The 27,147-nt window shown below is 30.5% G+C and overlaps 1 protein-coding gene across 2 annotated transcripts; it reads right to left on the bottom strand.

Moving 5' to 3' along the window:
• Positions 1-1,617: 1,617 nt before the first annotated feature.
• LOC139491762 (neurofilament heavy polypeptide-like) lies at positions 1,618-26,300 on the bottom strand. Of its 2 annotated transcripts, none has more exons than XM_071279611.1 (21): positions 26,190-26,300; positions 23,762-23,844; positions 22,921-23,058; positions 22,521-22,612; positions 21,951-22,119; positions 21,433-21,563; positions 19,389-19,518; positions 17,224-17,337; positions 15,921-16,136; positions 15,423-15,501; positions 13,003-13,057; positions 12,561-12,717; positions 8,594-8,894; positions 7,165-7,430; positions 6,376-6,455; positions 5,601-5,900; positions 4,568-4,730; positions 4,048-4,207; positions 3,486-3,569; positions 2,921-2,988; positions 1,618-2,021 (listed from the first exon to the last, which is right to left on the bottom strand). In XM_071279611.1, the coding sequence occupies exons 1-21, from the start codon at positions 26,197-26,199 to the stop codon at positions 1,743-1,745; spliced, it is 3,075 nt and encodes a 1,024-aa protein (XP_071135712.1). In that variant the 5' UTR covers positions 26,200-26,300; the 3' UTR covers positions 1,618-1,742. The 2 variants fall into 2 exon arrangements, with proteins under 2 accessions (XP_071135712.1, XP_071135713.1); XM_071279612.1 differs by having other exon boundaries at positions 15,456-15,501.
• Between the last annotated feature and the right edge of the window lie 847 nt (positions 26,301-27,147).

Here is a 27,147-nt window from a genome sequence, read left to right as displayed (position 1 = left end):
AAAAGTATACAACTGTTATAAAAAGATGAGTATAATGGGGCAGTATTGACACGAAAATGAAATAAATTTTCTTACCTTCTATATTTTTCAAACTTCAGTTGATTGATAAAAATCATGAAATCCAAATTGTACCCATTGTTGACACCTTTCAAAACTTGCCATGCTGGACCAATAACTTGTTTCCAAAGCTAATCAGCTAATGAAAAGGTGCATGTAACATTTGTTGACGGGAAAAGTTACATGCACTTGTCCATTTTCAAACGTATTTTATTTGCAGCAATAATCGGATTCTGTACAAAATGGGGTTTCTAAATGATAGAGGGATCATTTTGCAGTTGATTTTCAACTATTATAGTAGAACAATTCTTCAGGCATATTCTAAATATGACTAGGGGTTTTGCCACTGCAGAAATGTCACACTTTTTGTCTACAGTTTTCAACTACCAGCACATAACAAGTGCTGATTTTTTGTTGATTTTTTTAATTGGATCCATTTTTTTTGCATTTGGCAATAAAGACTAACCCACTTTGATATTTAAACAATGTTTATTCTCCATATTTGCATGATTTCTTTATTTTTTAATTGGATAAACACTATTGACCCTAAAATTTCACTAGCGAATTCCTGCCCAGATACAAAAATAAAGAAACAAAAATATCACAGTCATTGCTTACAAAACATGTTTACCAGTTATATTATAGAATCAAAATGCACTATTATAAGGCGACAATATGGAGTCAAAAATGCATTTCCTATTTTAGTATAAAAAACTTCAAAAATGTAAAATCAATATATGAAAATGAGGAGAAAATAAGAAACTTCAAGATAAGTTTTATCAACCAATCAATGGTCAAAAACATGATTTCAAATACATTATACAAAAAAAATCTGAATTGATATGATCAATTGCAGGAAAAACTGGTTAACAGAACTGCTGGTTCTCACAGTACTGGTAATATTTAAAAAATCTACTGCAAGATAACTGCAAGATAACTGCAAGATAACTTATCATATATCAAAAGTTAAAATATAAAGTCTTTGACCATGCAAGATCCACATTGTTAGAGAAGGTTGTTACAAAAACCCTCGTTCATTAATTTAGAAATTTCAAGCTTTCATTGTAAGTTTTAGAAAAAATGACATCAAGCAGAAGTTGATAATTTAACTGTATTAGTTCATGGATTTAAGAACTGCATCTTTGAAGAATGTTAAGGTTATCCTGAACTTATCCATAACTGTAGTAAGACTTTCTTTTCAAAAATTTTCAAACTGTTGAAGAAAAAAAGCTTATAACTGACTTGCATACGATACTGTATTTGAATACAGTTGTGTACTACAATATCTTTCATATTGCATAGAGAAACAAAAATACTAGAAAAAAAGAACTTTCTACAGGAAATTATCATAAAAATGTCGCTGTAACCCTGGTTTGAACCATAATCAAATATAAAAACAGTTTGAAATATCCTTTTCCAAATATCATAATCACATGACTTATTTATCAAAGTCTCATGACACATTATTTAATATTCACATGACTCATTATTAAGTCACATGACATGTTATTAATAGTCACATGACAGATTATTAATAGTCACATGACACAATATATATATATATAGTCACATGACACATTATTAATAGTCATATGACACTTAACTAATAGTCACATGACACATAATTAATAGGCACATGACTCATTATTAATAGTCACATGATACAATATTAATAGTCACATGACTCATTCCATTTCCATTTCCATTTCTGCATCTAATTCCCCAGGATCCCGTAAACTGTTTATTTGACTTTGGTTTGAGTTCATTCCTGATGACACTTTATCTTGTTGTGGAGCTGATTGACCTCGGGAGGCATTAGTTATTGTTGGTACAGGTGTATGGGGGACAACTCCATGCACATTTGCAACTGGTTCCTGTTGCTGAATGTATTTCTCCATTAACCAAGCTTGGCCTCGACTTGAAAAGTTTCTACTCAGTTCAAATAAATTCACCACAGACATTCTCTGTGAATCAGTTAAAGAAAAGTTTTATTTAGAATATAATACTACTAATAATAGGACGTACAGTGACCTATAGATAAATTCAGTGTTATTTGGTCTCTTGTGGATAATATTTGTTTCATTGGCAATCATACCACATCTTCTTTTTTAAATTGAAGATTATCTGTGTCACATCTTTATATTCTATATTTCTGAACTTTAAGAGAACTATTGAAATACTGAAATTAATATCAAGAAAAGCATGATCTGAAAATTAAATATCAGTTATAATTCATTTGAATTGTATGATATATATTTGCTTCAATATTAAAATAAAAGAATATTGAAAGAAATTATCACTCACTGTCTCAATTTAAGGTTAAGATATGACCAAAAAATATATGTCCCATAGATTTTTATTTGAGTAAATAGTGCAAATTAATGGGAACGACTGTTATCCCAATTTATTTAACCAAAAGCTATATGTAAAATGGACGTATGGCTCAAATATGCAAACCTTGGGTATAATTTAGTTAGATATCATAACATATAATGTTTTCATACATTAATGCATAATGTCCTGCCTCAACTGTTGCACTCCTTTACTAAAACATAGTTCACACAATATTTTAATAGGCAGACAATTTTCTATGACAGAAAAGCTTGTAATTTTCAAAATTCAGAAATTATTGCGACAAATGCGACAGGGTTATAATCACAAAAATTAAAACTCAGTATTTTGAATTATTTATATGTATCCAACGGAATTTTTCTGAATATTGCAAAAATTAAAATCGCTCTTTTGTCTAAAATGACAAAATCGCAATAATGAATGCATGCAATAATTTCTGAATTTAAATTAGTATTACCAATTACTCGTTGGTACCTCAACCTTTAGTAATTGTTATAATATTTAAGGATACACTTTTGGTAGGTAGTGGTGGTAACTGGAACATAGAAGGTGGTTGTGACAACCTCAAATCAGTCGACCCTGAAAAAGATAAAAATACCAATTTCTATAATCTAATAATAAGTCATTTTTGTCTAGGTCAGATAGAGCTGCTGTTTATAATTTTTATAAATCATATAACATGTGTGACTTGTAGTTAATCATATAATTGAGAAATTTTATCCTATACCTATATCATAATAGCATATCCCTGGTCACCAAATTTATATTTTGTGTACATTGAATAATAGGATACAATATAATAGGTGACCTTTTGCTGTTGTCTGTTCTATGGTCGGGTTGTTGTCTCTTTGACAAATTCCCCATTTCAATTTTTAAATTTTAAGATATTTTAATGCATTAGATTAAATGCTATTTAATTTGATAAAACTAATTGCAATTGTGTCAGAATTCAAAAAAAATAACGAATTTCTGTGTCATTTGATCTCTTGTGGAGAGTTTTCTCATTAGCAATCATACCACATCTTTTTTATATTCAACATGTGGAGTTACAGCTAAAGAAGAAAAACAAAATTTACCTGTGGCGTGGAAATACTGATGAGCTCTTGGATTAAATATTGTTCCTGTTTTGAACGGCATAAATAAAGCTGGTAAACTGACATCTGCAATTAAAAACGGTTTTAATGTTTTATAACATTTTATATAACATGTTAACTGACGAAAATGATGACGACAACGCCAATGACGACAGATACCAAGTGATGAGAAATTCAAGCCAAGTGAGCTTATAATTGGCAACAAAATGTCAAAGGTTGAATTATAAAGAAGGCTGTCTAATTTTTACAATTGGACAAATTTAACACATTTTTGAAAAGATCTTTTAATCTTAACCATAATTTCACCACATAAATTTGATGAGTTAACATTAAAGTAAAATTCATCTATTCAAAAGTTACTAAATCAGTAATTTAAAATATTTTTTTACAATTAAAAAATATTCATCTTCATCAATATCATTTTGGAGCAAAAAAAATGAACTAAAATAAATCTTAAGACCTATTAAATTAGGAGGTTATCAATTCATTTCAATCTAAAGTCTAACTAACAGAAATTTTTATATCATGACAATAGCTTGCTCACCTTTTAAAGCATCATAAATTTCTTCCTCATGTTTACTAAGTTTATGCTGACCAGCCAGTTTCTTTTCTAAATCATCCCTGATGGCTTTAGTTGTCTTTTCCATCATCTCTTTTTTATGTTGTTTGCTTTCATCTTCAAAGAACTGAAGGCGCTCAAAGAACTGAAAAACCAATGTATCCATTACAGAAAATATTTTGTATAGAAATATTTTAACATAGTCTAAAATAAACATCTAAAGGTTATTACATGGTTTTTAACTAAACATTTCTAGCTAAATTGTAATTAATTTTAACAAGACTATTAAAAGATATACATTCAACACTAAAATCCCATAAGGACAAAAAACATGGCTTTCATACAACCACTTACAGAGTTTTTGACTTGGAATTTTATATGGTCAGAATTATGTAGATTCTGTGCACTAAAATCATCCAGACCCTTTCGATGAAACTACACACATTACACAAAAAATATAAAATAAATTCAGAAAAAAATAAAGAGGGGAGATAACTGTACTTACATCTTCAGGTACTCCTGTTGCTATATGTTTATCTGGTTGTTGTGAAGCTGGAGCAGAGGTTACATTCTGTCTGGGAGCTATTGGTTTCAGTGTTTTACGAGGTCTATGAGGAGGTGCTGGATGAGGCTGAGATTGCTGTGGAATACGATCAACAGAATCCGATCTGTAATTAAAAAAAAAATATGAAAACATACATTCATTGAAGGCAATACTTTGACCTATAATTGTTAATTTTACATACATTGCGACTTGAATGGAGTGTTGTCTCATTGGTACTCATACCACATCTTCTTATTTATATTCAAGTGATAGAATGAAATTCAAAACAGTGTAGCTGTGGCCATTGATTGACACATTAAAATCATCCATTGACTGGGACAATTTAGGTGAACGTTTGTATGTAACGACCAATGCTCACTATGTACTTTTTAAAGACACTTAAACTATGGGGTCACCAAAGGTTCTCAACACCTAAATAAAGTAATTCGAAAAATTAATCAGAAATAAAACGATATTTTAATTTATATCAATTATATAAATCAAAACACAAAGGTTATTCCTGACTAATTTTTCGAATTATTTTATAATTAAAGGCGTTAAGAAACCTTTGGTGACCCCACAGTTTAAATGCCTATCGTAGGTACGTCGTGAACAGTGGTCGTTACAGACAAACGTTCACGTAAATTGTCCCAGTCAATGGATGATTTTAATGTGTCAATCAATGGCCACAGCTACACTGTTTTGAATTTCATTCTATAGATGAAAAGGGAATATTTCATATATTGGAAGTGTACAATAATATAATAAAACTTGAATTTTTTTTTAAATATTTTTTTCAATAAACCATCAATATTTTCAAAAATATTTTTACATCTATCATTCTCCAATTCTGTTTCCTGCAATATAGCAAAGTTTTAAATAAATTATAGTTATAACTTTGTGATTACCTTCAGATTATGTTACCTATAAATTAATAAATTTATAAGGAAAGAACATTTGATTTTTCATCAACCAAAAATTTGGATCAACTTACATTTCTACAAGTTTCTGAACTGGTGGTGGCTGTTCATTAGGAACCTCATGTCTCTTGTCAGGGGAGGGAACCCTTGGAGACAATCTAGCAGGTGATTTAGGAGGAGGAACTTGGTTCTGATTGGCTGATTTCCTTCCAGTACTTCCTGCTGATTTCCTACTCTCTGATGATACTGGTCGTTGATGTACCAGAGGTGGGCGTTGCTTCTGTTGTTTTTGTTGTTGTTCCAACTGTTGTTTCTGCTGATCCTGAGTTTGTTGCATTTCATGTAAGTTTTCCATCAACGACTGTAATCTCTTTCTGTTATGAAAAAGAAGAAAAAAATATATTATTTGCCATCAAAGGACGTCCATTGGTTACTTGATGATTGCTGGACATCAAGCTGTAAATCTAGTGTTTGTATATATAGGACTTTTCAATGGGATAGCCCCTTGTGTTCATTTCAGCATAGAAGCGACAAATGTTTGTTTACATTGAGTTATATTTATAGATCATGTTAATCTAGCACATGTTCCAGCCTTAATCTCAATTTTGTAGGTAATTTGATATATATCCTGTTGAAGACTGGTTCCCAGTGATTCCTGTATAAAATAATTTAGGGACAACAGTAAAAGGTCTTAACAAGGTCAACCGTAATTTTGTAAAATTTCCTTAAAATAAAATATTAGTTAGGATTTTACAAATGCTGTCAGATGTTCACTAGATCAATCAGGCAATCACCAGTGCTTCTGTACTTGTGAGTTTCTTACTAGACAGGGTCAGATTTGAGACTTACTCATATTCTTGTTGCACAAGTTCTAATTCAGCATTATGTTTATATACCAGATTTTCAACATCAGATTTCTTTACCATTTCCTTAAAAAGAAAAATATAGACAATATTCATTTAATTATTTCATACAATACAGTAAATCAATAATTGTTGAAGACGTTACTATGTTGAAAAACTAATCCATTTGTCTCTTTTTGGAACAATAAAATATGTTTAAACTAAACTAATAATTGTTCCATACTTCTAAAATAACATTAAATAATTCAAACAAGTCAATATCTTAAAAAATAAACATATTCTCAGTTGTGTTTTTATTATTGAAAATATTAAATGATTTGAATTTATAAAACAAGCAGCAAAGATAGTCAGTCACCTGATACACAGTCAGTTGGATACTCAGTTAAAAAGTGTCAATCCACCTGAATTTACAGAACAAAATAGACCATTACTCACCACTTACTAGATATCTAATTACTGTTATTTCAGAAATTATTGTGAGGTTTCATTAATAAGAATCAAGTAACTCCTTGATTATCTCAATTATATGAACTTGAATTCAATATCTAATGCATGTATTTGCATCTAGCTTTTCCTAAAATCATGCAATAAAATATCTCCCAATTACGTTTATTCTTCAAAAAAAAAAGCAAAAATAAGTCTACATAATAATTTCTCCATTTTCAATACCATGAAGTTACAAACTGTCATTGGCTTACACATGAGCACTACTTTAGAAGCATACACATGTGCACTACTTTGGAGTAGGTAAAATATTCTGGTGAACAATTCTTACCTCTTTCACAGGAGATCTCACAGGTGATTTGGCTGGCGAAGGAGGCTTTTGAATTTCAGGTGTTTGCGGCTTTGGCGGCTCTGGTGTTTTTGGTTTTGGTGGCTCAGGAGTTTTAGGTTTTGGAGGTTCTGGTGTCTTAACCTCTGGTGAAAAAGAAATGGCTGACAATGCCTCATCAGCAAACTCTCTAAACATATCATCTCTCTTCCATGATGTCAAGTCAATACCAGCAACTTCAAAAACGAGGTCATTGAAGGGCATTGTACCTGAAAATAAATTGTAAATAAATATATACCTATATTTTCTTTAAGACAGGAATAATATTAGAATTGACAAAGCGAAGAAATCAGTAACAAATGAGCAAGCAATAAAAAAATTATGAACAAAATGGGCTTTTACTTTAGAAAAAGAGTACTTTCAGTTATGTCCATTACATCTATAATGAGTTTATATTCAAAATTCTTAGAATAGCTGGCACCTTTATGGCATCATGTATGGCTACCTGCTAGATAAGCTTCTGTATCTCAGTCTTTTATGACAGCAACTGAGGCAATATCCCACAACCAAATTTGCCCTTTGACTAGTGTGTTTTCTTTTAAGTTGAACATCATTTGAAAAACAGAAATTTAAGAGAAGTATTTGCAAAATTAAGTTGGTTAGACACATAACATCCCTCACTTGAGGTGATCCAACAACCATGACACCAATGGGGAATTTCAAAAAACAAAATGACAGGGAACTCTATATAAAGTTTGGTAAGCCTTTATATAGATAAAAATTCAAATTAAGGTGGCTTGTGGGTACAAAAATTTCAGCAAAAAATTAAACCTTTATTTTTTCATTACAAATTTTATTTATTACACTATTAGTTATTACTTTATGATATGGTACAAAAATCAACCCTAAAAATCGATTGGGTTGGTCCCAGATGACTTTTAAAATGTTTATATCATTGAAAATGCTCCAAATTAACTCCCTTTGGAGCAAAAATGCCATTTTTGTTGCATTAAATTTGAAATATCTTTTTTTAACTCATCGGTGACCTATATTTTTTATTATTGTTTTCAAATAAGCTGTATATAAACTAAATAATAGTAAAATTTAAGCGATTTCTGTAATTAGGATATTTTTTTATTTGGATATTACCCCTATTTCTCCTGTTAGTTCAACAGAAAAAAAGGACATTAATAAAAATGAATGCTTCTTCCAGAGGCAGATTGTGAAATTTAATGAACAGTTACCCCGTTTTTTTTATTTCATTTTTCTTTTAAGTATATGATAAAGTTCATTTATAAAAAAATATAGTAAAATCCTATATTAGAAAAAAAAAATGATTTATAACCAGGAGCCCCCTAAACTAAAGAAAACACAGTTATTCATAAAAGATACAAACTCTTCATCAAGACAGACAACAAAGAATTATAATTACCTGCTTGTCGAACAAAAGTTCTTGGTTTGAATTTTTTGGCATAATAAAATGTAATTGGTATGTAACCACATGGTTCATGTTTTCCTCTCGTTTGATTCAGAGGATAAACAGGGAAATCAAAAGATGCAAATTTAGCTGCAGGATCAGCTTCTTTCTTTTCGTCTTTAACTTTATCTACAGATTTGTCACCCAACATTAGATCAATATCTTCTGATATTGATTCAACGTCATCACTGTCACGTGGTGTATGTGGGGCGTCATCATCTCCGTGAGGTTCAGGCAAAACAATGGTTGGGAGTTCCTATAAAATCATCAAGTAAAAAGCATGACTGTCTTATATCTACAATGGATGTAGAACATAAAGTATAGTGGGTAATTTTCTCGGCGTGTAAATTTTTGGGGATAGGACAAAATCGCCAAAATAAATTCTGCCAAATTAAAAGTGTATATGCAAAGGTATTGATAAATGTTTTGAATCTGCCAAAATAATAACCTCCAACATATTTCGTATACCTAACTGAATGAAAATCACTAAATTTTACACCCGCGAAAATAACCCACTAAATGGTACCATTGCTGTCCTTGTTGTAAAAAAAAGTAGTTTAGTAAATTATTTTGAATAATATCTGTGTTTCATAAAAAGGATTTTGTAAGATTTATTTGTAATGTACATAAGAAACTGTGCTGAAAACTTGTGATTCCAAAAGCAAATATCCCACATTGGTTTGAAAATGTACACTCTAAGCAGTCGAAATTCTTACTCACAAATAACAACTCTGGGAATAATAAAAAAAAATAAAATAGTCTACTTCTTGAACATTTCAATGATTAGGGCAAAACAATATTATGAAAAAAAAACGTTTTTTGTATAAAGCTATTATGACTAAACTGTTCCACCAAAATTTGAAAAATTCAACACACTCAAAACAAATGGTTACTAACAAAAATCAAAAACTCTAAAAAAAATTTATTATAAATTAAAAAAAACCATAAAAGTTAATTACAATTTCCTACTTCAATCTATAAATGACATTATACTTAAGATTGTAAATCATGGGGGTTTTTTACGAGCAATTTTCCTCCTTAAAACTCTGCCCAATCATGCATGCATTGCAAGCTTCAGTAAGCTTAAAGCTGTTTCTGGATAAAGGAGTAGGTTCAGTAAGACCCCTTTTTGGCTCCAAAATATAGCAGTTTTACAAAATTGTGAAAATGTGATCTTTTACCTATTTACTGGAAAGTAGAATACTTCTGCTACATAAATATGGGCTGTTTTTGACAATACTATGCACATTTATCGGGTACTAGCATCATTAAGTCATGCTAAATTACTGAAATCTTCACAATTTTAGCATTTTAGTTAAATTTTAGATGGTTTCCGTCTTAAATGAAAGTGGCTGCATTCGTGTTCATTCATAATATTGAAATGTAAGTTGTATTTGATGATATTACCTAACATATATAAAGGTTGAGGATGAACACGGATGCGGCCACTTTTAATCTTGACAAAAAACATCTGAAAAGTGACGTTTATTTTGCATATTTGATAGATTTTTCATATTTAAGCTTGAATCGAAGCGTTTTTAATGACTAAATCAGTTAAAATCTTTCACATAAACTAATTGAATCAATTGAAATAAACACTTTCAAAGTGTTTAAAAAATGTCCAAAATCTTTCGTTAGATGAACCTGAAATTTGAGGCCAAAATCGGCCCTTACCTGACCTACTCCTTTGTGATGTCTGCACGTTCATAATCTTTCACAAAATTGAACTTTGATTACTTATCTCATGTGTTTTGATGCAACAAACATTTTGCTGCCGCTATTATTTATGACTATATAAACATGTTTTTATATATAGTCACTGACTTTATATGGTTACAACTTCCAACATATTTCAGAGGGAATAAAGATACAAAGGATACCAAAGGACAAAGATTTGGATTTGAAAAAGAATATATATGGTTCTTCTACAAGTCATGCTGGTTGACTTAGAAATAAGGATAAAGTTCAGGATTAAAAACAAGGAAAATATCTGATCAGGTGATTGGAGGACAAGGATGGATATGGGAAATAAGTATGAAGATCAAGATTTGACATAGGATGTTTTTTCACCAAGATATTACTATGGGATATTTCTATACAGTATAGCTTCAATCATATTCAAACAAATCAGTAAGTTGTGAAACTTAAGATGGACAACTCTTGCTTGTCAAATAAATGTATTCACAAAAAGTTAAGAGTCTTATTGATGCTGAATATTTTTGATGGAAAATAAATCTCTTCTTTCAGAATGATGCACATGCAATATGATTGTTTTCTAAAAATGAATCTATTTAATAATCTACTTGTACATTTCAACACTACTTTTGGATCAATAAAAGAGGCAATCCTAAAGGTGAGTCCTAGACTTTCAATCTTGTATAAACTGAAAGTCATTTCCTTGGTATGGAATTTACTAAACTGCAAGTTAAGGATCATCAAAAAAGTAACTAAATGAAATCATTATATGAGATTATGGTAAGAAATTGTGCTACAACAATTATTTAAAAAAAAATATTGACTTTATTGCATTATAAACCCTTTTCAAGGCTCATATAAAGAAATTCCAGGATCAATAACTGCTAACAGACATAAAAGCTGTCCTTAGCTGTACTATAAAAAGATTGATTGATTGATTTTTAGTGTTTTAATGCCACTTTGGGGCTATTTCGTTGCGGTCATTATTTTATTGATGGAGGAAGTGCCCAGAGAAAACCACTGAACTTTCTATAAAAAGAATTACCATCTCATCAAAATCTCATCAAAATCTTGATAATACTGGACTTGTGTGTTTAGAGAGAACACGTTCTTCAGGTTTTAAATATGTATATAATTGATTGATTGATCAATTGGTGTCTAATGCCACTTACAGCACTATTTTGCTATTTTGTGGAATTTGGTTTAAAGCATTTTATTGGTGGAGGAAGCCTGAGTGTCCAGAGAGAACCACCTAACCTTGGTTGGAACTTTTAATCCCATTTGATGCAAGATTGGAGTCCTGCACACCTGCCATGTGTGGGATTCCAACTCACAACTCAAGTGTTGACAGGCTAGTTATACAGTAGTGCAACGTCTACGACCACCAAGGTCCCTAATATGTACTTTAGACTTGACTTTGTATTTAAGGACTTTACTTATGTATTTAAGACTTTACATATGTATTTAAGACTGAACATATGTATTTAAGACTGAACATATGTATTTAAGTTTTAAGATACAAGACATATACTACAGAAAAGAAATGACACTTCAAACATTGTTTTTACAAACAAACATGCATCAATCCACTAAGTCATTCAATACTGTAGCCATTCTGCAATCTACTTACCCCACGCTGTAGCAAAACAATTGTTTAAATTAATACAAACACACAGTATACAGAAAATGTCATGACAACCCAATTAAATGACAATAAAATAATTCACCACCCATGCAAAATTAAGTTTTGTTCTTTTGCATTCTGGCCTTGAATTCATAAAAAATCTTTCGAGTCATGTACTCATACTCCAAAATCAACCAATCAAAATGTTGGATTTCATTTTTCGAGCATGATTTTTGTACTCCCGAGCACTGAGCAAAGTTTTATGACTTCAACCCCTGACGTCTGAAAACTTTTGATTGTGGCTGTATTCCATTCTCAATTTTACATAAAAAGAAAGTATCCAATGATTTATCAAAATGCAAGAAAAATATTACTGTGCATAACATCAAAATGTGGCAGCTGTAAAAGTTTATATAAATTGTGCAAGTTCAACAAAAGTGAATTATTCAGTTTTATCATGCTATTTAAAAAATTATGTTCAACCTAAATGTGCATCATACCACCAATCTTTTTCAAACAAATCATTTATTTCTAGTCCCTTTAAACTGAAACTATTTACACAATTTATGTCCTCCTTATTTTCTAAAAGATATTTAAAATTACCAGAACTTGTATGTCCTCCAGATTAATGGTTGCCATGGCAATCATTTCCTCCATTTGACCTGAGTGAATAGAGACCTTGACATTTTGGTCTGGTTCCTCTTTATTAGGAGTTGGCAGACGGTCACCAGGTAAATCAAATACTACATCTTCATGAATCCTAAATAGTCAAAAAAAATAAAAGAATATTTATTGAACAATTATATTATTATTAGTTAATAAGTTCTACCAATACAACTGATGAAATTAAGTATACTGTGGCAACACTTAATATGTAATCAGCACAACAAATAGCAAAAAATGCTTTTTATGTTCTTCATTTTTTAATAATAATGGAAAAATTCAACTGATTATCATTTATTACTCTTCTATAATGAAAGTGTCTAAACAATACAATTTCACAATCAACCATGTACAAGTGGTAACAAGCCCTCTATAAACTTACGATGGCACGTCTCCTCTCATCTCCTGCATTTTCTTCTCCAATACTGCCTTTTTGTCTAAAACAAAACAATACAATATACTTATAATAACATCACTTTATAATGATCAGACAATCTTAATATAAAATATCTATTATTTAAAACTTTGGTAGTTGAACATGTTTTACAGTAAAGATAGTCATTTGACTCTAAAGGACGCTACATTACTTCAAAAAAACTTATATGGTTAATTCTAGACGTAAGAATTGGATAAATACTGATTTAAACAAATGTTTTTTTTCTCATGAATAGATTTAATATCAGATAAAGTTTATAATCTGTATTAAAAAATTGAACATCAAATGTTAGAGATAAAAAAAAAAAAAAACTTGCCCACGACTACAATAAACACTTTCTGGTTCTGTTAAATCTTTTTACAATTACTTTAAACTCTGGGCAATTCAGATATAAATATTTTATGGACATATGTCTGTTGTTGATTCTGTTTTTTACTCAGCTTCTTTGAAAAATGTGATCCCAATTTTTTTGAAACTAATCTTTCAATCTTTTCAACATTCCTTTACACAATATCTCTTTTTTAAGTTTGAAATTAATATAAATCATAACTTAATACTAAATTTGAGTAAAATGTAGTGAAACTGCATGTGAAGGGAAGTAATTATACAAAAAAGTTATATAAATGTGAAAGTAAAATTTGCTATAAAATTCATTTTTTAAACATGTGTATAAAGCAAAATATAACGGCAAACTGTTGTATTCAAATTTTTCTCAAGTTGCTATTATAATAAAATGTTATAAAGCAAGTAGATTTCAATAATCTACACACATGCAAGCTAAATATGTAAATATTACAAATTATGTAGGGTTAAAAAATATGAACTCTCAAAATTATATACTATTCAGGCTACACAACATATTTAAGTTTTTGCTTCTCATCCACTCAGTCTTGCTTTAAAAAAGAGGAGACATCAATAAATTTTACTTTAATCTTCATATTTCTTTCTGTTTTAATGATAAACAAGAAAAGAAACAAATTTCAAAGACTCTGTAAACAATCAGAAAATTATAACTAGACCCCTTGAAATCAATTAACTATGTATGAAAACATTGTTTATTAGTAAGGTATTTCAAGATAAATAAATTAAAAAAAAACACATTTGCACTTATAAATAAGCTCTTCTATCCAAAACCAAGTATGTTAAAAGGCCTGCATGAGAAACAAAATCTTCAATTGCATAGCATTACTATATCAAGTGACAAATCTGATAGCTTATTAAAATTGAATAAAACTTCACACTTTTGCTTCATAATCATACACTATATATGTCTGTCAGCATTAATAATATTATATTTAATATATACCAGTTTACATTATGCTGTTTACAAGAGCATTTAATTTAAACATAATACCTAGTATTAATTCAGTAATTTTTTAATGCATTTATCATTAAGATTGGTTGACAATAGACAAATAAGTGGAGAAAGTGGCCATGGTACAATAGATGCCCCTGCTTTCATATAATATTATAAAGGATCATAACTCAAGAAAAGTTAAAGTTATGCAACCTAAATTCAAACTTGTTAAATGGAAATAAGCATTGTGTATAAGTTTCATGTTCATTTGGCATACTTAAGTTTAGAGAAGGAAAACTTATTTTTGAATATATGTATAGATAGACAGACAAGGGTAGCAGTTGATGCCCCTTTGCTGCCGCATAAGCACAACATATGTCAAAAGTGAGTTTTTAATATTTTCAAAATGTATAGTGTCACAATTTGATATCCATGAGTTTCCCTATAGGGTATAAAAGCTAAAAATCTTGTAAGGTGTAATAACTTATTAAGTACAGCATAATGTAAGCATAGGTATAGCTAACCTATTATATCTCAAACTATAAGTATTACCTTAAGCATAGGTGTCATAGAAGGTTTAATCTGAAATTTTTCTTGATTCAAATTAATAAACAGGATATGGTTGAAAAGAAATTAATTAATCTTTGTTAAAAAACAACTTCCCAGAGCAGAGGAAAGAAGGAATATATTTATCTTAAATATAAAGTGTAGGTTAACTACATAACTATAGGATTTGTGTTGGGTATTGTTTGAAGTTGGGATAAGTTGATATATTTGAAATGATATATAAAATTAAGATTGTACATATGAAATGTATTTTTCAAATATTGAAATTTAAAGGAGGCAACAAACTATTTAGAAAAAAGACAATAGTAAAATCTATATTTTTGAATTTTAAATATATAGTAGGATTGGGATAATAAATTTTGATAATAATAAACTTGGGTATATAGAAGGATTGGGAATTACAATTTTTGATAATAATAAACTTGTGTATAAAGAAGGATCGGGAATAAAAAGTTTTGATAATGATAAACTTTCTAAAACTCCTGATGTTAGCAGCACACACCTTCAGCAGGTTTAGCTCTAGACCCAATCAAACCTTTCTTAGGTTTCACTTCCTCTTCTTTTGGGGTTTCTGGCTTCACCTAAAATACAAACAAAATTCAATCATTTCTGCAATTTTAAGTTTAAAGTTTAATTGAAAATAATGATATACCATTTTTGGATCCTGCTATCATGTTTAACCCCACCAAATTCTATATGTATGTGCCTGTCCCAAGTCAGGAGCCTGATAGTCAGTGGTTGTCGTTTGTTGCTGTGTTACATATTTGTTTTTTGTTCATTTTTATGTACATTAATTAGGCTGTTAGTTTTCTCTTTTCAATTGTTTCACATTTGTGATTTCAGGGCCTTTTATAACTGACTATGAGGTATGGGCTCATTGTTGAAGGCAGTACGGTGACCTATAGCTGTTAATTTCTGTGTCATTTGGTCTCTTGTGGAGAGTTGTCTCATTGGCAACCATATTAAAATTCAAATTTATGAACTCAATATAAATTCTCACCTCTTCCACAACATCCAGCCTACCAGTTTTAAGTATTTTATTTTGGAATGTGATCATACATTTCAGTTCTTCCTGTTTGATAGATTTTGGTGTGTGTACCCTGACATATAAATAATGATCATATTCTGGTTCATGTGTCCACACAGCCACTTCTTTCATTTCTGGTTTGGGTGGCTCAGGTGGCTTTTCTTCCTGTTCTTCTGCAAATCTTACTTTCTACAAAGATAAAAAAAAATCAGACATCTTACCTTCTTTCTGATTTGATTATAAAGATTTAGTTAATAAAGTTATAAAAACTTACAGAAAACATGTTTAACATTTTGTATGTGCTCATTACATTTTGTATGTGCCATAAGTGTCATAAGTCAGAAGCCTGTAATTCAGTGGTTATCGTTGCTGAGTTACATATTTTGCGGTTTTCGTTTATCATTATATACATAAATTAGACCTTTGGTTTTTCTAGTTTGAATTGTTTTAAAATAGTCATTTCAGGGCCTTTTATAGCTGACTATTGGGTATGGACTTTCCTCATTTTTGAAGGCTGAGTGTTGACCACCAATAGTTGTATATTTCTGTGACATTTTGATATCATGAGAAGAGTTGTCTCCAATCATACCACTTTTTGTTTTTATAGCTCTTCTGCCCATAGGTTACTTGAACATTTAATCTTAAATTGGGTTGCAGTTACCTACAATTCTTTCAATGTATACCTATATATTTAGTATAACTGCAAATTAAAAATTCTTGCACACATAAATTTATGCGAATAGGCAAGAAAAGATAAATTCAGAGACAAATTACTTTAATCATTCATTGACAGCATTTAAATAAGATCCATTTCAGCTCTACATCTCTATCATACTTTTGTTTTTAAACATATTTTCATAATATCTATTTGAAAAGTTTTTTATTCTCTACAACAATGTTGAGCATAGACAGTTTTGCAGAATTTCCACAAGCCTCTTTTTGGTTTCATGTCTGCCAAATAATGTACTGCAGATTCATTTATTTTCATGGATTATAAAGGTAAACTTATATTACCCATGTTGATGGATTTTTAATTTCTTTGTTATGCAGAAATCTGCTGAAAAGTCTTTAGGAAACTTTTCATACATTAAATATTTAATTTAGTGGTTGATCAGTGATTTATCATAAATGTTTCACATTGTTCTTTGGTTTAATGATCTCTCTTTTTTTAAGCCTTCCAAAATTTTGATTTTAAATATACCCTGTGAGGATTATTACATAAACATGTTAACCACAGGCTCAGCATGTGTTTTTTTGTCAGCCATTCTAAACAAACCTTAGGAGATTGCTCTCTTTCTGCATCACTCTCGTATTCCTCTAGTCCTAGTTTCTGATCACTATCTACACTTCCTTTGTCACTGCTAACGTCCTCACCCTCTTCTTCTAAATCCTAAAATAAACAGAAATACATTACACATGAAAGATATCACAGGGTCATTCAATCTCATAAGTCAACAAAAACTTATAACTCCATGGCTAAAAAGAAAAAGACCAACAGACAAACAATAGTACACAAACCACAACATAGAAAACTAAAGACTGAGCAACACCAACCCACCATAACCTGGGGGTCATATCAGCTTCTCTGGAAAGGTAAGCAGATCCTGCTCCACATATGGCATCTATAGTGTTGCTCATTAAGTACAAACCAGGTAAAGGGGACTGGACTGTATTTAAGACATAAGAACATATTCGCTATCATTGGTGTATTCATCAGGTATTATTGTTTCTTTGTAATGTTTTGTGGATTTTTGGGCTTAGGTTTGTCTATTTTTTTCTCTTAGTCATGTAATTGTCTCTCTTGCTTTTGAGATTTTTGTCAGATTTTCGGAGATCTCCGATTTTAACAATTTGAATTCCTTAAACATTTTTGCCCATTGACCCCCAATTTTCTATTTATAAATCTTTTACATGTATAATTATAAGCCATCTGTAAAAGTCTTATTAAATCTTTGTTATTCTTTAATAGTTTTTGAGATCTTAAACTTGTCAATGATAAAGCAATAAAAAAAAATCAAGAGATTTCATTTTCCCGCCAAAATTTCAATGGCTAATATCTTGAAAACAATTTTTTTTTTTTGCTCTTTTGGTTCCTTTATTAATTCTCTATGAATATATACTAGTGTTATGAAAAGTGTTTTATTTTGAAATTAAGTAGCGACCTTCCTTAAATTGATAATGGTTCATTTACCTCCCTTCTAGTCGTCTTCATTTTTTTAATGATATGAAATTAGTCAATTTGATTCAATACACATAAGGGTGCAGACATTGTTCTAGAATATTTGTTTCAAGACTTTTACAAACAACATAGACTCTTGCATTTTTACCCATAGTGTATAAAAATGAAGCAACAAAGTTATTCAATTTCATATTTTTATAACATACATATGTTTACGATTTCTTTAGTTTTGAAATATTTTTATTTTCAAATTCAATTAATATAAAATCGAATGGGAAATCAGAAAGTTTAAAAATTTTAATTACTATTTTACAAAGAAAATGATCTGAATGCCATTAAAATATACCACTTTTAAAAATCTATTCTAATAATAAGATATGACTAAAGTAAAAAAAGTAAAAGAAACAAAAGAAAAGAAAATAGAAGGTTCATAAAACTAATAAGAAAACCCATGTCACAGAACAGATAAAATAAAATAAACTGATAACTTCAGCAGAGCTCAAACAAGATGGATGATAGAAATCACAACTTAATCAATTCAACATTTTAAGAATCTAGCTGCTAAAGTCATGTTGCAGAGAATAACTAATCTTAATAAAAGATTATATCCTTTAAATGAATATTTTAAAGTAAAGATAAATTAAAATAAGATTTTAACAGATTTGAGTCAATATCACCAATTTGAAATTTACTTACATTTCTTCCCTATAAAAATAGCAAAAATTATTAAGACTATATCAGACATCAATTGTTAAATAACTAAGAAAGATTTTTAATTTTCTGAAAATAAGCAAGAGTTTCATCTGATCCAAGTTACAGCAGATCCTATGCCCATTTTATGTATATATATATATTAGTTCTGCTTTGCATGCATTACATGAAACAAATTCAGTTAAATAAAATTAAGCTTGTGTAATTGCCATAGTTTCAGCTAGTAACAAAGGCAGAAAATAAGACGATCACCTTATTTGCAATCAAATATCTACTTTTTTGTCTAAGAGATGATTTTTATATACATTTATTATATTGATTCTAAACTAAGCAAGTTATTTAATGCAGTCACTCATGTGAACAATATAGCATTAGTGAACCCAATATTAGTTAGTTTCCATGCATTTTCTCATCATTTAACTTGAATGGCTTGTATCCTCCCCCTCCCCCTTAAAATATATGCCTGATTTGGACAGTATTTCATTGATCACTACAAGTATTTAATTAATTAAATTTCAAAAAATTTTGAATAAAAAATAAAAATGTAGTACCGATAATTTATCACTATCATCTGCTTCATCTTGAGGCTTGAGGGATAATGGCATTTCGTCGTCCTCTTCCTCTTCTTCTTCATCAGAACTTTCCTCTAATGCTCTTGTGTACTCTTGAACATGCTCTAATCTATAATTGTAATAAAATTTATCAAGGAAAAGTGTTTGCGTCTGTACCAAGTCCGGAGCCTCTGGCCTTTTTTAAGTCTTGCATGTCTTTTAATTTTAGTTCATTTATATGTTTTGGAGTTAAGTATGACATCCACAGTGTTCTCCCCAGAAATTTTGGATAGCATCACATTTTGCGTAAAAAAAAATAACTATTTTTTTTTAATGTCATTTGTTGAGTCGCGTTAATGCTCTATTTCCTTTTTATGTTTTAGTTTATATTGTTCAATTCATAACTGAGAATACAATTATATTACAACCACAAAAACAGTTGTGTTCAGTTTATGTTTTCTTTATTCATTTATAGTTACAGAATTATTGTTTTCCTCTTGTGCCAAATAAAAATAAATATGTGGTTTCAGTTACCTTACAATAAGTCAAATGAATGAATGGTTCATTATAGTGCAACCTGTATATATACAAAACTAAATATCTAGTACACAAAATTAACTATTTTTATATTATATTAAGTAAAGATAAAGCAGCAAAAGTAGCAAAAAAAAAATCAATTTAACAACTTTTTTTTATCATGTTTATGAAATTCATTGTTTCATGGCACTCAATGAATTAGTCCCAGTTGTTTCTTATCTTTACATCAAAATGATATGTATTTTTAACAAAGTTATCTAACAAATAGTCTGTTAATGCATAGTTTTCTCTATTGATATATTTTTTCTGTCTACTGTCCATCTGCTGTCATTATCGTGAAGATGCGGATTTTTGTCATATCTGGTCCGGTTCCGATCCGTAGTTAACACAAAAATGTGCAATGGCGGCCGTAGAAAAAATTACGAAAATGAGTCCGTGAATAAACATTGTTTGACAAGAGATTGAGAATGAATAAGACGCTTTTAATGCATTAAATGGATTAAACATAAACTTAAGCCAATTATGATTACTTTTTAAAGAAGTATAAAACTTATTTTAGCTCAAAACCTAAATTCTCGCTCTCGTATTACCGGAAGAGAAAGAAAATATTTTTTGGAGAGTTGCACAAATAAACGACCTTTTTAAAAAAAAATCGTTTCAATCTTTGAAATTTCGTAATACAAAACGTAGATTTCGAATTGTTTTGTGATTGCATTTTTCCATGTCGAAATTGGTGATTGCATACACGTGGTATTAGTCATGTCACAAGTGTCAGCTTGGGATATTCGCATCCAAACAGTCTGAGGGCAATTAACACCTGGCTATTTAATCTCTTAATTGCCTTTAGTGTCCGACTTAAAGGGATTACAATTAAAGGTGATATAATTTTTATGATCATAATCGATAATAGATGAAAGTTCAAAATTGAGGACAAGTAAAATAGCATCTTCAAAATAATTATAGCGTCGCGGGAATTATTTTAGCATCACGGTGAAAAATTATAGCGTCGCGGTACCGCGACGCTAAAACGGCCTGGGGAGAACACTGATCCATTATTATTTAGGGGCCAGCTGAAGACCCATCTGGGTGTGGGATTTTCTCACTGTTTTCAAGACCCATTGGTAGCCGTTGGCTGTTTTCTGCTCTATAGTTGGGGTTGTTGTCTCTTTGACATATTCTCCATTTCAAGTCTCAATTGTATTTCAAATGTTCCATTCTTTAGCACATACCTTATCTGTTTAAAGGTAATAATTCCAATATATATTTGTAAGTTCTTTCAAACTTTTTCATATTATGAAATGTATGCCTGATATCACCAACAATGCAATTTTCTATATATATTTCAAAGGACCATCACTCCTGTAAAAGATAGCAGGTCAATGTTGATTATTGAACTAGTCAAAACCCTTGCTAATATTAACTTATGATAAAATATTTCCACATAATAGGACAGAAACTGCACACATAACTTACTCGCCAACTTAAAAAAACATATGAATAATCTTACCCTAATTTAGCTTTCTGTTTTATAGATTCTATCAGAAACTTCCATCTTCTTCCATGGCCTTTGTTGCTCATTATTTTAGAGAATAATTTCTCCCAGTTCATTATTTTCTTCTCTCTTGCAATTTGCTTTGACTAAATAAAGAAAAACAATAATTATATTTATTCAAAATGTCTCATAACAATAACTTCCAAAAGCTATACCTCAAAATTGAATTTAAAACTATTATAATAGTGATTTCAATAGCAGCTACTTTTCCTATATAGCTGCATGTAAGTAAGATAAGGGGAGATAATTTGAAATTATCTATCAATGTGTTATTTGTTTAATCTCAAATTGAGTTGAGATTTCACCTTCATATGATACATATCTATATAGCTACCTTTCGTTGCCTATAATTGAATAAATGTATTGGAGCTGCACTATAATCAACTACCCAACTTATTCTTTTATTGTATAAAATTTCATTTTCATTTTTTTTTTGTGTCCATTAAAAATCTAAAACTCAATGAAAAACATACCTGTGTTTCAACCAACTTTAATCTCTTAATTGCTATGTTTAATTGTCTCTGGTTACTCTCATAGTCCTCATGTAGTTTCTTCAGAGCAGCACTTTTTTCTTCCCACGGAGTAGAGTACACCCTTACCAGTCTTACAAGTTCATTAACTGGCATGTTAGCATCACTGACACTTAAAGGATAAAAAAAATCATTTCAAATATTTATAATGAATATGATAACTACATGTATTGTAAATAGATTCATGAAACATATTATCAATTTAGTTTCTTTACAACAAATTATTGGATTTTATTCAATATATTAAATTTGAATTTTCTTTTTTTTTAATCAAAGGTTTGCACACTACTCAAAAATATTTGTAAAATTGTTGGGTACCTTTTTACTTTTATATGTCACATTAATAAAAAAATATTAAGATTTTAGTTTAAACATATTTATTCATTAAGTTTAAATTCATTGATCATTAGTATAATTGTATTAATTTTTAAAAGTGGATTTGAAAACAATTTATTATAATTTAGATTTTAGTGCAGATAGATCATATCCACTATTTATGTTAAAAGTAAATACCTTCTAAATACTTTTCCTGTTATGGTGGCCAGCTTCACCAGAACTGTTGGAGGCAAGGCATGTTTGATCATTTCATCCTTCATTTCCAGTAACTACAAGTATAAAGATGTTTCAAAAAGTTATTAAAATAATCTAGGACTATGGAAATATTATAAGTTCTTGCAAAGGTTAAGCAGAAATTACCATGTTATCATGTTTATGTTAACACTGCACATCAATTTTCTCCTTGTCTTTAACGAATGTTTAATGTAAATAAATGTAAAATAAATGTAAAATGTGTTTAGTTTCCTAAGCACCTTTATGCTTTCCTGTAGCATTGAATTGTGATTCTTACATAGCTGTGCAAATCATACATGTAGTTATAAAAGTGAGAACTGCATAACACAAATTGTCCACCTACCTCCGTCATTGCTGTGTGAACTAAAGCCATAGCATTGAGAACTCCATCACAAAGATTGTCAAATTTGTTTGGTTCACGTCTCTTTGCTGCTGGATCAGGTTCCTCATCACCGGAACTATCTGATTCATCAGATGACCCCTAAAATATAAATACAGTTTAATATATAATTTAAATGATAGAAAGAAATGTTTATTTACAGATTCAGACAGTCATTGTTTCTTTATTTCTATGTGGAGATATGTTAACACAAGACACACAGCAAATTAAAACATCCAGATAGCAAAGAACCTTTATTGTTTTTAATATATGCTAAGCTTGTCCTATGTTAAGAGAGGTTGAGCAGTCACAAACATGTTCCCTACCACATAATGTGTTATGTGTGTTCCAATTCAGGTTCCTGTAGTTCAGTAATTGTGGTTGCTTGCTGTCTCCCATATTTTTGGGGTTAATCATTTTTAGCAGAAATCAGGCTGTTGTTTTTTTTTATTATTTGAATTGTTTCACATAGTCATACTTGTGTCTTTTATTGACTATACAGTATGGACTTTGCTGAGTTTCCTCATTGTGACAGCTGAAAAGTGCTCTATAGTTGTTTACGTCTTCATCTTTTGAACTCTGATGGATTGCTATACATAGATGTGTCACTGGCAAACATACCACATCTCTTTATTTCTATATTGGGGTAGATCTTGACCTCTAGCATAACCTTTGTCCATGATAGATGTCTTTTAATGTCTTTCTTTCTGTCTGTTTGTCTTTCTTTTATATCCTACATTTCTTCTTTATTCAAATAGTTTGTTTTTTTTAATTTGGTCTAACATTTATATAACATTGTACTTACCTGTCTCTTTCTTTCATCGTCTGAATCTTCAGGCTCCTCTCCCTCTTCCACCTCATGAAGGGCCTCGAAAAAATTGTTTCTTCCTGAAAATCAAAGCATATTTAATAACCATTGATCACATAAACTAGACCGCTAACATGTTTAACCCCACCACATTCTGTATGTATGTGGCTGTCCCAAGTCAGGAGCCTGTAATTCAGTGGTTGTCGTTTGTTTATATGTTACATATTTGTTTTTCGTTCATTTTTTGTACATAGATTAGGCCGTTAGTTTTTTGTTTGTTTTACATTGTCATTTTGGGGACTTTTATTGCTGACTATGCAGAATGGGCTTTGCTCATTGTTGAAGGCCGTACAATGACCTACATTGTATAGTTGTTTATTTCTATGTCATTTGGTTTCTTGTGGAGAGTTGTCTCAATGGAAATCATACCACATCTTCTTTTTAATAGAATTACATTAATGAATTTTTTAAACAAAAACTTATCGAACAAACAAATAGCTGTGTTTGTGATGAATCATGTAAAAATCAGGTATCCATATGTGGGTCTCATTGGGGTCTAAGCGTGATGCGGGATTGCCGATTTTTTGTAAGCGTGACACGTGAAAATCAAATTTTTGTGCCGGGAAAACGGGAAATTACAAAAAAATGAAAATTGCTTACCTACATAGTGTAAGCGGGATACAGGAATCTAACAAAACAGTTTGCGGGATCCGGGATCAGAACCCCCCAATGAGACCCCCCCATATGATAAGTACTTTTTGAAATTAGATTTCAGTCTTGATTATTTATAAGTGTTTAATTTTTTCACAATTGTTCAATGAATGTTGTTCAAACAATATGCCTTGCAAGCAATTCATGCATTACTTTATTAATGATGTTGGTTTAAGTTTGTGATCTACAATATAACATTAGAAGATTTGAATTTACTTGTGAACCATCAGGAATCAAACCTAGAACTCCACAAACGAGGGAGGGTAGGAGGGGTCCTGATCCTGAAACCCAGGGCTTAAAAACACCAGATCCCGAAATCCCGGGCTTAAAGACACGAAATCCCGAGGTCCCGAAATTTGAAAAAAAGAATTCCCGGATGCCGGAAGGGTCAACATGGATTTTTCTAGCATTCCACAGGGTCCGGTATTCGGACCCATTCCCAACGGCAAAAACCCTTCATTTTTCCCAATTTTGGCAGCAAAATTCCCAAATGATCACAAAATTCATTTTAATCTTTATTATTCATGACAGAGATGTTTATTTTATTCAACCGCTAGCTTTATGTAAAAAAATCGCCAACAAGTTATGTGTAAATCCAAGTTTGAATGAAAACAACATTGACAAACAATGGCTGCCATTAATAAATAAACAGAAAGTGTGGGAATAAACTAAAACCAGTTCAAATCCGGAAACGGACAAGTATATAATTCCGGGTTTGTCAATCAAATACAGTAAATAAAAAATGAAAAGAACCAAACATGTGACAGCTATCATAGCAACACTAAAATTGAAAACTAAAAGATATATAAAAAAGAAAATAGAAACAGGATATATTTTATACAGAACTTAAAATATTTTATTTCACAAATTTTCATGTCAAAATCAAAAAAATGTAACAATCCTTTAAGAAGCTGGAACTCATTATTTTGATACTCAAATAAACTGAAATGCCATGTTTTTATATTTAAAAAACAAAGAAGGTGTAGTCCTTACTTTATTTTCACCAACAAAAAATAATTTTATGAACTAATCCCACTAAAACTAACATCTGGTATATTGGTTGTTTTTCCCAATTTCATTGAAAACCGCGTTAAAAAATTCCCTAAACTGGCCAGGGTCCTTTTCCCCAAAATACCCAGATAAACCCCTGGTCAATCCCGAAGTCCTAAGCTTAAAAATACCCGATCACGGAGTCCCGATAAATGTCCTATCCCCCCTCACAAACTGAGCTATATTAATGTTTATGACCCAGGTAATGTAAATAAAAAAGATCAATGAGCCATTCAACTGGTTAATTGATCTCATTGTGGTCTAACTTGTGATTAACTGCATGACAAGCGATATTATTACATATATATATGAGAGAATTACAGGAATCTGACGAACAATAAGCAGGATCCTTGATCAGACCCCTGTTGTACCCTATAAGTGTATACTGTGAATGAGCTTCATTAGGTAGCCCCCCCCCCTCTCTTCATTGTGGGTTTTTTTCAGCTAGTAGGTTGTGGTGTCGTATTAAACTTGCAACTACAATTTCTAAATTTTCACATTAAAAAAAATGCATCAATAAAATCTAATAGTTTTATGAACTCCGAACGGGCACCTGTTTAACAGGCTGTTAAATTTGATGGTATGTCACACTTATACTTAGTGCAATCTTAGTTGTGCGAGAGAGACAGAGAATATCAACTGGTTTTATGTTCATGAGAATTACCTCTATCCATGGTTTATTAATTCTAACATGTAAACAAAATATTAAAGTTGGCTAATATCGTCCTCCATATTGTAAACGATGGAAGGTTGCTAGTCACGTGATACCTTGAACGGTAAAGTTGTGAATTAAATCACGGTATGTGCAACCTGTGATCTAACAAATGACGTAAATAAATAATATCTGAGACAGGTGTTACCTGTGAAAGGATAGTATCCGTATCCGATACAAAACCAGAAAACCTAAGAAACACTTTACTTTATCCCGTAAAACAGCAAATTTATATATATAAAACACGTATTGCAATTTCCAGCATAATTTCTGGCACGGTTAATTAATAATTAAGTAACATATAATTATAATTTATATTAACCATGATTTACACATAAAAACAGAAACATAGAATGCATATTATTTGAAGTATCATACGTTTCATCAAGGATTTAGCTCGATAGATACATGCAGCAGTCGAACATAAAAATTAAGTGTAGGCGAATCTTTTCTCATATGAAAAAAGGGCTTTTCCAATGGGCACTAAATGCACCCCTTTAATAGCAGACTTGTTTTTGTATTGTTATAAATCACAGTTTATGACCAGTAACGCTTGAATCAAACATGTGACAATGGCCAAATGATGTATGAAGTTGAAAAGCAATGAGGATTCAAAATTCAGAATTTCAAAGATATTTATGATCCCTTTATTAAATTTTGAAATTTTAAGGAGACTGAAAAGAAAGGAAATCATTAAAAATGTGATGTATCTGATAAATAAGCAAACAAGAATGGTCTACATATATCATCAAGAACTGTGTGTGTTAATTCAAGTATAAATATAAAATAGAAGCCTGCCATGTGGTATGATTGCCAATGAGACAACTCATTCTGACTCAACAAGAGACCAACTGACACAGAAATTAACAACTATAGGTTACATACGGCCTTCAACAATGCACAAAGCCCA

The sequence above is a fragment of the Mytilus edulis genome, chromosome 10 (assembly GCF_963676685.1).
Source record: "Mytilus edulis chromosome 10, xbMytEdul2.2, whole genome shotgun sequence".
NCBI lineage: Eukaryota > Metazoa > Mollusca > Bivalvia > Mytilida > Mytilidae > Mytilus > Mytilus edulis.
This window is presented reverse-complemented; position numbering and strand designations above follow the sequence as displayed.